Below are 14233 nucleotides of genomic sequence, written 5' to 3'. Positions count from 1 at the left end.
CAATTCTTAGCCCCTAAGATTAATTTATTGATTTTATGATCAGTTTATTAACCAGGCAGTAATAATTGAGATAGAAGGTAAATTTTGCTATATATACATTTATATTTGGATATAATATATATTTAACATCTTCATGACTTTTACCATCTTTCCTGAAAAGTTTTCATTTGCGGTTTGATTCCTTTAAAAGAGTTTTAGCTAACCTGAAGAGAGTTTTATCTCACCTGAAGAGACAATGAAGCTTTCTAAATGATGGGATTTGGCCAAGTGGTACAGTGTAGCAGCCCTAAATGCCTGTAAGGATGATCATATTCATGTCAAAACAAGCTGCTGTCATCGTAGCTTAGAATCGTTCTTGAACTTACACAGGAACATTGAACAACATTTTGTTACCTTATAAGATGTTAGCAACATAGCACTTTATAAAGGAAAAACAATCAACCCTGGTATTTTATCCTTCCCATAGCCAGTGCTAGTGGAAATGGATGCAGCGCTAATAGCTAGCCATCTCATGGAAAAACCTCGGCCATTCTGCAAAACCGGAAGTGATCCCCAAGGCAAATTTAGAAAACTACAGGGCTTTGTATAAAACAATTAATTTTATGAACTTATGTAAATACAGAGAGTTTAAGCACAAATGACATAGGCTATGCTTTACCAAAAAGGTAAATCAAACCTTGATAAGTGATCAGGGACTTGGTATATGGAAAGATTTACTATATAGAGTTCTTTTTCCCCCCCACATCTATGTGTGTGTCCTAACCAAACTTGTTTAAATTTAGAATAGCCACTCTTCCCCAAGGGGCCTCTTTCCCTTCTTGATCTAGTAGACTGCATCAGTTTCCACTCCTAGAATAGCATAATATTTTGTAATCTCATGTAGAAAGAACATAGCTACAACTAGCCCTGGTTTCTTTTCTTCTTTTTTTTTCTTGGTCATAAAACCTTTATGCTTAGACCTTATTTAAAATTGGTTTAAGGCTTGTGTATGAGATTGACGTTTATAGGAGATAAATCTGAACTCCATGTCTCCAGACCCCAAATTGTATTTTGCCATTAAATATCACCTTTCCTTCTAGTACTATAAATTGTGGTGCTGGATTAGGTTTGCTGGTACATATTACCTGCTCTCTCCTTTAGTTCATTTGGCAGCTGTTCCCTTGGGTAAAGGGACGTGAAGAGCTTCGAGTCAATACCTTGGATTCAACAATGATGGCTTGGGAGACATAGGATGATGAATTTCATTCTTAAATTACGAAAAATTTAGACACATGCATTAAGGCCACAATCAACTACAATTACTGTGGAATAACTTGTACTAAAAGGTCACCTTTTGGCTAACTTAGGACTAACTAGTCTCTCTCCCTTTATGAAGTTTAAAACGATGCCTAACATATCTGATAATGCTTTCTAATGTCACTAAGATTTATTGAACCATACTTTCCCTAGGACCCTAGGACTTTATTGGAGTTGGGCAGAAGTTACAGTGTGTGTGTGTGTGTGTGTGTGTGTGTGTGTGTGTGTGTGTGTATAATCATTCTAATGATGTTGCTTTATTACACTTATTTTCTAGGACTAGGGGTTTATCTCTCTTAATCCATCTAGATGATGAGGTCCTTGTGGACAGGGACAGTGTTGTACCTCCAACATGTAGGACAGTGCCTGGCACATAAGTAGTGTGTTAGATTGTGTCATTGGAAAAGCAGATGCCAATTAAGTGGACAAGCATCTAAGGCAGTATAGAATTTGGCATTCAATAGGTTTATTAGGATAAGCACTTGTGAAGGGAAGGAGGGAGGGTGTGGAAGAGGGACAAAGTCATTTTCGCCCTGAGAGGTAAAAGAAAGGGCTGTATATGGAAAATCATAACCTGTAGTGCAGTATTAAGAAAGGTTTCAAAATCAATGGGGAAACTTTACCCCAAAGTTCCCTGTGAGTAATTTTCTATGATTTGCAGGATCTTACTGTGTTTTTGCCATGTGCAGTCAGTAGTTGAGAGTCACCTAGGAACTGTGGCCTCTGCACACGTGGTAGTGAAATCAGAAAGCAGTAGCTACGCTACCAGTCACTTAGCGGCCACAGTAGGAAAGCTCATATGTTCGTTTTCATGGGCCCACGGAAGGTGCTCAATACATGCTTACTGAAGAGAGACTGAGTAATTGAGGAGTCACACAGTAGAACGCGTGCTTAAGCCTGTGTGAGATCATGGGTTTAATCTTCAGTAACCCCCTTCCCACAAAAAGACAAAAACACAAACTAAAGCAGGAGTTCCAGAAAAAGAAGGGGACTCCATGCTCATTAAGCCTTAATATTAGACAATGTTGTGGAGGACACAAAGTCATGAGATTCCCTCCCTCCTTCCCTCCCTCCCTCCCATCTTTTTTCACTCTTCAAAAGTTACCTTCTGGAAAAAAGCTTTATGAATATTGGTTATAAATGAGAATGGTCCTTGATGCTACCCTATTGTATATCTTGCTTACTTTGCTTTGTAAAAATTAGGAAAATTAATGGCTTCATTGAGGTATAACTACCTTGTAGTTAACAGCACATGCTTAAAAGAGTACATATTGACAATTTTTATTATGGTGTATATGGGAAAATAATGAAGATGTCCATTATTCTAAGAAATGCCCTTACTGATGTTTGTGACTCCTCTCTCCAGTTTTCCTTCCTGCTGTCCTTATACAGCCATCACTAAATTGCTCTGTCTATAGATTAGTTTCCATCTTGTAGTGCCTTATATAAATGGAATCATACAGTTTATCTTTTTTTGATCTGATTTTCTTTTTACTTGGTATTTTGTTTTTGGGTTTGTCCATTCATTAACATGTACAAGTACTTCATTCCTGTTTATGGATAACTGTAATTTCATTGTGTAGGTATGCCATTGTTAGTTTTTCCTTCCATATTTGTATTTTTTTATATAGCACTTATTTTCACCCAACATGATACTTGCTTCTATTTTCATTTGGCTCTTTGTTGGCCTTAAGGCAATAAACGCCTATTGTGTTGAGTTCCCTACGCTCATTGTGATTGGCGTATAGTAGCAACCAAATAAATACTTGTTGACTCTTAGAAGACTTCTAGTTAAAACTAAAACAAACCTTTGATATGGTATTTTTGTTTTGATTATTTTCTTCTGAACAGCACTATTAATTAGGCCTGCTAGACATATATTTTACTTGGAATCATAACTGGGATTTGAAAAATTGTCTTTGATTGTGTTCATGTTCATAAATAACAATCAAGAAAAATAAATTAGAAGAATGAAGATTGATATTTTAAAAAACAAATTAAATGTTGGTGTTCAATGGCGTGTATTTGGTGCTGCTATAAATTATTTTCTGTAGAATTTATTAATCAGATCTTAGCAATTAACTGACAGTTATTCAAAAGGAATTAGCTATGAGGGCAATTGGATGAATTGAGATAAACAATGTACTGAAGACCTACTGTATTTAAAGAGAAATGTGGAAATGTGCTCTTTTGTCCTGTTTATTTTTGTGCATGCACATGTATGCATGAGAGAGAGAGACAGAGAGACACAGAGAGAGGCAGAGAGAGAGAGAGAGAGAGAGAGAGAGAGAGAGAGAGAGAGAGAGTGTTTCTGCTTACTGAAACATGAATACCTTGTTTGTTTCAGGATCAGATTTGCAAGTATGTCTCCCCAAGGGCCCAACATGCTGCTCAAGAAAGATGGAAGAAAAATACCAACTGACAGCACGGCTGAACATGGAACAACTTCTCCAGTCTGCGAGTATGGAGCTCAAATTCTTAATTATTCAGAATGCTGCGGTTTTCCAAGGTGAGTTTGGGGGACCATTTTTGATGTACTGCTCAATGGCCTCATTATTTGGGCACTGGGCTTTCAAATGCTAAGTATAATCTATAAATTACCATTTCAGCATGTATGCTCACTATAAAAACCTCCCAGTGAGAGATCCTGGATAAGGAAACACACAGTTTTTAAACAAACTTCATTTTAATCTTTGAAAAAATGGATAGTATTAAAAATCAGTGTCTAAGGACATTCTGTTTCCCTGTATGTAAAAGGCATAAATCACTACTGAAAAAGTCAATGATGGTTTTCTCTGCTAGTCCGTAAGACTTGTTTTCAACCATCATGACCACCACTACCACCACCAGCACCAGCACTACCCTTCACATAAATTCCAAGACCAGCTTTCTTCAGGGGTTAGTCAGACCCCTTGGAGCATACATGAACTCCTTCTGGCCACTAGGACCATCTTCATTTAAGAGGGGCGAATCTGGCTGGTTGTCCAAGCCATTTCCTAATTTGTGTGAGTGAGTACTTACCTCTCCTTTTCTTGTGAATGTCAGTTCTTACCACACTTCTCTATGAACTGTGAAATTATAGGCACCAATCGATTCCATCCTTAGTAATTTACAGGAAAACTCCAGCAGCATGGGGTGGACTCCTTCAGAAGAGAGATCAACTGGATATGATGGTAGTGGTAGCAGAAGCCGTTACACAGTACCATGTAGTTTTAAGTAATTTCCATATATCATTTCCTTTAATCCTCAAAATATAACAATGAGTGGGACTTTGTTCCCTCCATTTTGCACATGAAGACCCAAGACCACAATGGTTACTTAATTTACCAAGGCCATACAAGTAAAGTAAACGGTGAAGGCAAGATTTTAACCCAGATTGCCTAGTTTTTCAAAGTCCATGATTTAGGCTACCTTTTGTGACTAGGAAAATTACTTGTGGATATGGAGTCTTTTTTCTATCCCTTCTTTAAAGTGTGTGTGTATGTGTGTGTGTGTGTGTGTGTGTGTGTGTGTGTGTGTGTGTGTGTAGGTGTGCTGTGTATGGTGGGTAGATAATAGTGTGGGTGTATACACATGTATGTGCATGTGTGGAAGCCAGAGGTCAGTGCTGTGCATCTTCATTCACTCTCCAACTTTAGATTGTTGAAAGAGGGTCTCTTACTTAATGTGAACCTTACAAATTTAGCTAGGCTGGTCAGCAAATGAGCTTTAGAGATGATCTGTGCCATCCCAAGTGATGGAGTTACAGGCCCATACTAGTACATCTGACTTTTTATGGAGATGCTGGATATCAGAATTATTTTACCAGTGGAGCTATCTCCTTAACCCTTTCGAGCCCACTGAAACTAAGCATACCAAATCAGCTACCATCTTGCTGTAAAGGTAGCCTTAGGGTCTGATCTATTTATTGTAGCTACTCAGATTAATGGAACCTTGCAAAAATTAACCTCTTTGAATTGCAAGGTGGGCTGATTATACCTTAGTTTAGGTATTAAAATGAAATCCTCAGTATTAGCTAAAATGTTGTTCAAATTAGCTTATAAAGCATACACTCACAACAGTTCCATGTGTCTAAGCCTCAGGGGATATTGATGTTAGGTTCATTAAATGAAGTATGATCTGAAAGTGTGAAATCTCTGTTAACCTATTTACGCAGTGAGATGCTTGTGAAGCATTTGTTTGGACTAATAGTTTAGTGATAGAATGAATAATTCAGGCCAGTTTAAAAAATACATGCAACATTCATGCACCTCTTAGATTGGTTTCAGAGTTGATATACTGGCTGGAAGTGGGGTGATAAGTGATGTGACAGGAGGATTGAGTTGAAGTGGACAGGTGAAGCTTAGTCTTTGAAGCATGAAGGTGCTTGGTTAGAATGGAGTATTAGTGATTTATTTAATCCCTAGAATAACCAAGGCCCTATATGTTGCCTTTCAACCACTGCCTGCTGAGATAGGATGACAGAGTAATGCCACTGGAATTCCAAGATGAGAGCAATTGTTATTGCTATCCGTTTGAGGGTCTTTGTTGTTGGATTTCGTGTACCTGTCCAGTCTTGCATTTTGCATATTGTGTTTATGGGGCTGGAACAACATGAGACTAAGGACAAAAAACAGGTTCTGATAGTGTTTTGATTGGATTAGAGTCCAGATATGGAAGCTGAATATTAGTCAAATGAACAGGGAGTAGGAAGTGGAGGCAGTACCTGCTAGTAATGTCTTCTCCCTGTCTCTCTCACGTGCATACACATGTACACAGACATATATGTATGTGCGCACACACATTTATTTCTAGAATTGCAGGGACCGGCAGAAGGACAACTCTAGCAAAAGAACATGGAGACAGTTAAATGATGCCAACTTCATTATGTTTTCAATCTTGTCGCCAGATTTACTCTGTCTTTATCTCTTTATTCTGGTTTTATTTTTGTTTTTAGCATGTCTCACTTAAAACACACACACACACACACACACACACACACACACACACACACACACACAAGAGAAAATCAACCACAATCACAGACCTCAAGGCATTCATGTTATGCTTGGAGAAGCATTGAGCACAAATCCTTTGTGTAGCAAACATTTGGAAGAGAGAGGGCTTTAAAGAAGGGATCAGTAGAAGACAATTGCTACGAAAGCTGGCCATCTATTTCCTTTTTCTTCTAGCTTGTTATTATTCCCATGAATTGGAATTGAAGGGCATAATTGTTTTTTCTCTAAACTAAACATCCTCCCCCCCAAATCCTGCTAGACCAAGTTATTGAGAAAATTATCCTACTACTTTGTGTGAAATTTGATGTGGTAGCTTTTGTGAGCTATTTTCTCTACCAAGTGAGGTTGGAGAAAGCTTATCTTAATCTTGGCTGAGGTTCACAATTTCTTTTGGATTCCTCCAGTAGCCATCGCTGGGGATATGTCAGCAGTGAGAACTCTCTGCAAGTATGTGCACAGTTCCATGAGCAGTCCTTACTGCCTTGATTTGGATTTTATGTCTTCGATTGCAGGAAGCCTTTGCCCTCATAAATGAGCCTGGGGCCCTTTGTTACAGTGGTTGGAGTGCTCTAATGCTAATGCTCTTTTGATAATGATTGAAGCATTAAAAAAGTTGTTCTTTATCCTCAATCTTTGCATTGCCTCGTTTCCTAAATTTAATTTGCTTAGATGTGCTTAGGAAAATGGGGCAGCACAATCGTTTCTTGTTTCTGCTTAATTAATTCTTTTTGAGAAACTCCACTGAAAGTACATTTTTCCTTTTCTTTTTGTCTTTCCCCTCCTCTATAATAATGAGGATAAAGATAATAGTGAAGATTTAGTAAGTGCCTACTGTATGATGCTTACGTTTACATAATTATCTTATTTAATATTCCGATAAACCCTATGGGGCCTGTACTGCAATCCTCACTCGTTTATAGATAAGGAAACTCTATGGTACCACAGAGTCTCCCAAGCTGTCTGTCCTACGACATGGTTCTCCTTGCTCTTAGTTCACTTGATGCAAAACAAAATTACAAAGTGGTAGGATTTATGGCCCTCTTGAAGGAAAATGAGATAGAAGCTTGAAATTTCATCTCAAACACCTCCTCATCTTCATGTTTCATGTTCTGTTTTCATTTGTGGTACTTACCTGTGACTTTCAGCCTTATCCTACCAGGAAACATTTGGTCTTATGTCCAGGATTTTTCTCAACATTGAATGATACTGGTCTTCTCCAAGGTGCCGGCGACAGAGGGAGAACAGGCGCTTTAGAATACATCAACACTTTGCTTTTACTGGAAGTCGCCTCTCCCACAACTTGAACTCTTGATCAGAGAGAAAACTGTGGTTAAGCTGCAAACGACTCTGCATAAAATGCTGTGGAGTGTCTTCTTATGCAGTGAGCTCATCTGAGAGCTGCCACGGTCCTTGCTTGGAGCCGACCATTGTGACTAATACACAGTCTTATAAGCTCGATTTTCTGACTTTCTAGCTAGAAGTAGAGAAACAACTGGATGAATGTGCTACAGGGAGGTGCATATGCATAGTACAAAGCAGCACGTAGTAAATAGTAAGAGTGGGGGCATAGATGTCTACTGTCAGGGGGTGGTGGAGAGATGGCTCCTAGGTTAAAAGCACTGGCTGCTCTTCCAGAGGACCTGAGTTCAATTCCCAGCACCCACATGGTGGCTCACAACCATCTGTAATGAGATCTGGTGCCCTCTTCTAGTGTGCAAGCATGCATGCAGATAACTGTATACATAATAAATAAATATAATCTAAAAAAAGAAGTGTACTCAGTAACTTACTAAATGACATTTAGGGGCATTTATAGAGGGATATATACCTACATGCTTCAGTAGCCCCAACCGTATAGTAGGTAAGTTCAGATTTTGCTAATTCTCCCCCCCCCTTTTTTTTCCATTTTTTGTTTTTCAAGACACAGTTTTTCTGTGTATCCCTAACTGTCCTAGAACTTACTCTGTAGACCAGGCTGACCTCAACTCACAGAGATCCTCTTGTCTCTACCTCCCAGCTGCTGGGATTAAAGGCATGTGCCACTATCGCCCAGCTCTCATTCTCCTTTTTTAAATAAAATATCTACATCTTCAAATGCTTAAATTAATTTTTTTTTACTTAAGAATACTGGAAGAATGCTGAATCCAGACTAGTGAGGTGGCTCTGCTGCTTTGGGTGCTTGTCACCAAGCCTTATGGCCTAAGTTCATTCCATGGAACACTCTTGGTAGAAGGCAAGAACCAATTTCTGGAAGTTGTTCTCTGACCTACACACATACATGTGCACACATACATGCACACACATAAATGCTTGCCATTTCAGTTAGACTGACTCTCTGTCTCATCTGTGGGATCCATCTGCCTCTGTCCATTGCTAGTGCTGAGGGGACAAGCACACTCTGCCACTCCAGGTTTTATGGGGCGCTGGAGATCTGAACTCAGGTCCCCATGCTTTCACAGTAAGCACTGCACTAGGGAGCCATCTCCTCACCCCCAGGCCACACTCGCATGCATCCTCTATTATGACAGGGGAAACAAGAAAAGGGGTAAGTCTCAGGGCTAGTAGTTAATTGCCACCAGAGTTGGAAGGTTTGCTTTCTTCTACTTGTCTACCATGGAGGAACTAGAAGGAAAACGATGCCTTTGAATGGGAGGAGGCAGTGTCTCTGGTGTTTCTTCCTTTCCATCTGCTACTGGCAGTCCCTGCACTCTTTCCTGTCTGTCCTACTCCTCCTAAATAAAACTGGCCTTAGTTAGAACACCCCTTTCCATCAGCTTTGAGCAATTTCTTCACTCATTTCTGCTTGAAATAACTGTTTTGGGGGAATGCTACGTAAGCCGATATTTATTTATTTATTTATTTATTTATTTATTTATTTATTTATTTATTTTTGCTTCACAGTTAATATGTGACTGAATAAGTTGCTTGGATGTTAATCAACATGTTTTTTGTGACTCAGTCATTTGTTAATTTAGGTTGTTGTAATGTGGTGGGGATTTTAAGTGAGGACCAAGCAATTTCTCTCCATTTCACAATTCCCCCCCCCCACTTGCCCTGCTTAGGCTGAGCCCCACTGAGTCTGAAATTCTTAACTGCCGGCCACCCTGTCACAACCCTTTCTTTGTGGAAAACAGTGTGCCTGAGAGAATAATTACATTGATGTCTAATCGGAACTTAATTCATTTGTTGGCGCTAAATAGAATAACATTCAATTGAATAGAAGAATTTGAGGAACACAAACCATGACCATGAGTGAGCTTATGTATCCTCAAAAATGTCAATTATTAATCAGCCCACTCATCTGTGCAGCAAAGCTCTACTAATCCCATTATAAAAGGGGAAATTCCTCATCAGAGCACAGAAGGTGCCGGCTTTAATTAGAGGACTTTTATGGCACTGGCTGAAAGAGGTATTTTGGTTACAAAGTTTTTTTTTAATGCAGTTTTTGTTTAATTATTAGGGCTATTGGACAAACAACTGAAAACTGAGGATTTAAAGTTGTGCGGGTTAGGTCTAAGAACTTTTGGATTCCATTTGCTTTTTAAATTGCTGTGGCTTTAGCTGAGCTGGAGCTGGGGGAGTTGCAAACCTTTCCTATGGCCTCATATTGATTTAGGAAAGTCAGTCATTAGGCTGAAAACTGTTTAATAAAAAGAGCTTAGAAAAATGACTCAGTGTGCATGCAGAGACTATTCTAGGGCCACCAATGAGGGGAAAGGATTATGCAGATGAACTTTTACCCGGTCAGGGCCCTCCATTTAGCAACACACACACACACACACACACACACACACACACACACACACACACACTTTAACTTTATTTTGCATGTGTTGGTGTGAGGGTGTCAGATCCCCTGGAACTCTAGTTACAGACAGTTGTGAGCTGCCATGTGGGTGCTGGGAATTGAACTCAGGACATCTGGCCTCTGGAAGAGGAGCCAGTGCTCTTAACCACTGAGCCATCTTTCCAGCACCCTTAGCAGCACCTCTTGCCCTTGTCACCACTGGCCACCTTTATCACTAGCATGCCTTACAAAGCAAGTCAAAGACCCTTTTCCTGACCTCTAGAAGCTTCCAGGAAGGTTCTTACTTTGCCTAGAGGGATTCCTCTCCACCCTTCCCCCTATCGTGCTTTGCTTACTTTCTTAAAACATATGTTCCTCCTCCTCCTTTTTCTGTCTCACTGAGTTGCAGTACCTGATATGGGAGTAATGAAGCATATGTTTGAGAGATTTCAATTCTCCTGACAGTTGAATGGAGGTAGAAACAATTTTCTTCTAAGCTGGAAGTGGTAATGTTGAAATTAAAAACACTTTTCCTGTGGACTGTGAGATGCTTCCAGGGCTCAGGTACTCCTCCTTTGCCTGCCCCTTAGCCCACCTTCTCTCTTCCCATCTTTGGCCACATCCATGCATTCTTCAGCCAGGTTCAGTTGTCTCATTCATCATCTGGAAGACTTGTATTTCAGGTGCAGGCTTTGTGAGTTCCTCATTAGAGTATCAGCAAAGGCCCCACTGAGGCCTCTCCATCTCCTTTGCTCCCCACTTCTGCAGTGCAGTGCAGAAACAGCCTCAGGGCCAGGTCAGATGGGACCACATTATTCTGGGTGCAGATAAGCAAGCTGATGTGGGGAAAAACAGGAGAGAGTCTTAGGGTCGCCAGGAACTTCCTTCATATATATGCACTGGATGAGTCTGTGAGAGATGAAGGAACACTTTCCTACTCTAAACGGTTTCATTTGTATTTATGTCCTTGAAACCTCATATCAAGCCCTTGTGTTGGGGAGCATCACCCTCCTCCCAACACCCTTGATATTGGCAATTTGTTAGTTTCATTTTACTTCTGAGGAAGTGGAGCCTTAGGGATGTTATGAGTCCAAATTAACATAGCCAATACACAGCAGAGGGGAATTGGACCTACAAAGGACCGACCGCTCTAGAGACCACACCCTTAATTAAGCACTGTTTTAGCTAGACTCCCTGTATTTTGCTTCGTGGTTATGGGCAGTCACTTTGATTCTAGTTTTCTTCCTTTCAAGGGAAATCTATTCCATTTTGTTAGAAAACTTGCCGAGCATGTCCAAAGGCAATTATCAAGAGCAAGTCAGATTAAAATGTCCACATACCTACCTTCAGATAGCTCAAAAGTCCCTAAGCAAGACATTTGTACATGGCTAATGTGGCTATACAGCACTCTTAGAGAAATGTTGTATGAAATTCCTTTTCCAGTTTTGTAGCAAGTTGGAGCGGATCCATATTTGTGGAGGCTCGTAGTCTCTACAGTTTTAGGGACTCTTTTCTTTTAAAAAAAGGACATTAAGATATTGACACATGCCTTTAAGCCCAGGACTCAGGAAGCAGAGGCAGGTGGATCTCTGTGAGTTCAAGGCCAGCTTGGTCTACTGAGCAAGTTCCAGGACAGGCTCCAAAGCTACACAGAGAAACCCTGTCTTGAAAAATCAAATCAAATCAAATCAAAACAAACAAACAAACAAACAAACCCTAGCCCTGGCTCTTCTGGAAGTGGGTGTGCCAAGATGGGTTCCTATACCTCCTTAGCTTTATGGGAAATCTGCTTCCATAGGGATTAGAAAAAAAAGTGATTTCATCTGGTGGCTGGATATTCTTGATTGGATTTGGGCAAGACTGTCAGAGTGAATTCTTTCCACAGATGTGGCTTTTAACTGAAGATGAGAGCAAGTGAGAGGGTTAGATAAATCAGTATCATCTTTTTCTCAATTAAATCCAAATTGTCAATCATCTCTTCCATACTCTTTCTTCCTAGACTTGCTGGCTAACCTCATCGTCTGTTCCTGACCCTTCTCTCTTAAGAGTGGGGATAGGGCTAGTGTGCCAAGGATGTTCTCTTGCTTTAGGCGGGCTGCAGTCTAAGTCCAATTCTGTTATAACTCTTTGTGACTAAGGGAAAGTCTCTGTCCCCTGAGCCATTAGCTAAATAGGGCTGTGAGGTCAAAGCTGTTAGGAGCTCAGTCCTGTGCTAGCCACTGCTAAGGATACTAGTGATTACCCACTCACTCATATTAGCTGCTTTTCAGTGTGCCTGATGATAGCTGTTGTTTTCTAACTCTGTCTTGTACAGTGACATTTATAAACACAATTCCATATAAAACACTGTACTTTCACGATGTTGAATGACATATATCTGGCAATCCACATTTTAATGCTTTTAAAGCTTTGATATAATTATAATCAACATAGGATTGTAGGTTGTTATTTTAGAGCATTTTATGTTCATTTAAAGATGGCTTTTTGTAAAAATTTTTTGAATCTTTCTTTCTTTCTCCCCCCTCCGTGTGTGTGTGTGTGTGTGTGTGTGTGTGTGTGTGTATGTGTGTGTGTGTGTGTGTTTTCACATATTTAAGACTGTATAGTTATAATTTTCAACTGGTCCCCTAGTGGTCTGAATGAGTCTCACATAACCTATGGATCTAACCATCAAGGGTTAGATCCATACTCAGACTTCTATTAGGTTGGATTAGGAGAAGAAAAAATAGTATGATTATTATATTCTTCTCCTTTGGTGGAAGTGCTGGTGCTGAGTAAGTGGAGTATAATCATTGGATGAGACCAAGGTCCACTCAAAACATTTCCCCTTGTAGAAACTTCCTTCATAGCACTTTTCAAGTTCAAGCTGTATGTATGGCTATTTGATGGGTTTACATTTTCATTAGTAGAAGATGAGTCCTCTGTGAGGAAGGCATATATCTACTCTCTGAAACACTGCACCTTTAAGTGAGATGGGGATTGTGTGAACGAATTCAAACACATGGACACATACAAAATGACACAGTATTAGCAGAAACAGATTTCTGATTCTTCTTCCCTGGAAACAAACACCGCGATAGCCAAACAAAAAAGTTAGACACTTGTCAACAGCCTTTTCTTGTAGGTTTTCCAAGATACTCAAACCCAACATCTTATAAGTCTAGATAGTGGCTTGATGGTTTCCCAACAACGTGGAAAATTTTAGGCTCCTGAGCTCCTCTCTCTGCTCTGGCCATCCCACTCCCAGGATATCTTCTTAGATTTTCTTGTCGTGTGACCTACTCTCATGTCACAGGTCACTATGAACAAACTCCACGCCACTGCTTTGTGCCTTAAGACTGATAATCGATGAGAATGGTGACATGTGCCAGCTCACCCAAATGCATTCTTTTGTGTCCTACCACATAAGGGAAAAGAAACTAACCCTTCTTGTGTATCAAGTAGACATACTTGTATCCCTTCACAGAGGCATGATTAGCCCTAAGAAGAAAGGAAACCCAAGAGAGTGTGCTCAATTAGGCAAGGTAACTTCATGCTGAATTTTAAATTTTTGGTAATTTTCCTATATTAAAATGTTCTCTCTCTCAAGAAGGTTAGTGAGACCATGAACATGACCTTACCTTTGTTTAGATTGACTTTTAGATGTCGTATTAGGGTAGAAAACAAGGTGGTGGAATGTGCAGGCTTTACTATTAAAACACCCCTGATTTGCTTGCTCATTACACAACTGGTTGCCACAAAATAAATACAATTCTTACATTTATTTTGAACTGTGAACATGAAGCACAGATGATATCAAGGGCAGCTACTCTTTTGCTTGTTCTATACTGGGTCCTCAATAACTAGAAACCATTGATGAAGAAAAGTGGTCTCGTTCTGTGTCACAGCTGTTGCCATTTTATAGTACTTCCTTGATCAATTCTAATAAAAGGAAATTTTATTTAGGTATAAGAATTAACCAAATAGAGAGGGTACAGTGGTTGATTAAAATAGGATAAAGGATGCATCAGGTAAACAGAGAAAGAAATTGTAGCAAGTAATCATTAATTCACCAAATTAAATAAAATGTCACTGTTCATAAAGAAATCAACAATAATTTCAGTTGAAAGTGTTCTCATCTGCTTCTTAAGGCAGATTTCCAGAAGCCAGTAGA

The 14233-nt window shown here is 39.7% G+C and overlaps 1 protein-coding gene across 1 annotated transcript in view; it reads left to right on the top strand.

Moving 5' to 3' along the window:
* Positions 1 to 14233, top strand: part of Gpc3 (glypican 3) — a 341329-nt gene that overhangs the window by 26596 nt on the left and 300500 nt on the right. The window contains exon 2 of the mRNA XM_051178590.1: positions 3644 to 3805. Within this exon, the coding sequence (XP_051034547.1) occupies positions 3644 to 3805 (162 nt within the window). The remainder of the gene's footprint in view (positions 1 to 3643; positions 3806 to 14233) is intronic.

The sequence above is a fragment of the Phodopus roborovskii genome, unplaced genomic scaffold (assembly GCF_943737965.1).
Source record: "Phodopus roborovskii unplaced genomic scaffold, PHOROB, whole genome shotgun sequence".
In the NCBI taxonomy this organism is placed as follows: Eukaryota; Metazoa; Chordata; class Mammalia; order Rodentia; family Cricetidae; genus Phodopus; species Phodopus roborovskii.
This window is presented reverse-complemented; position numbering and strand designations above follow the sequence as displayed.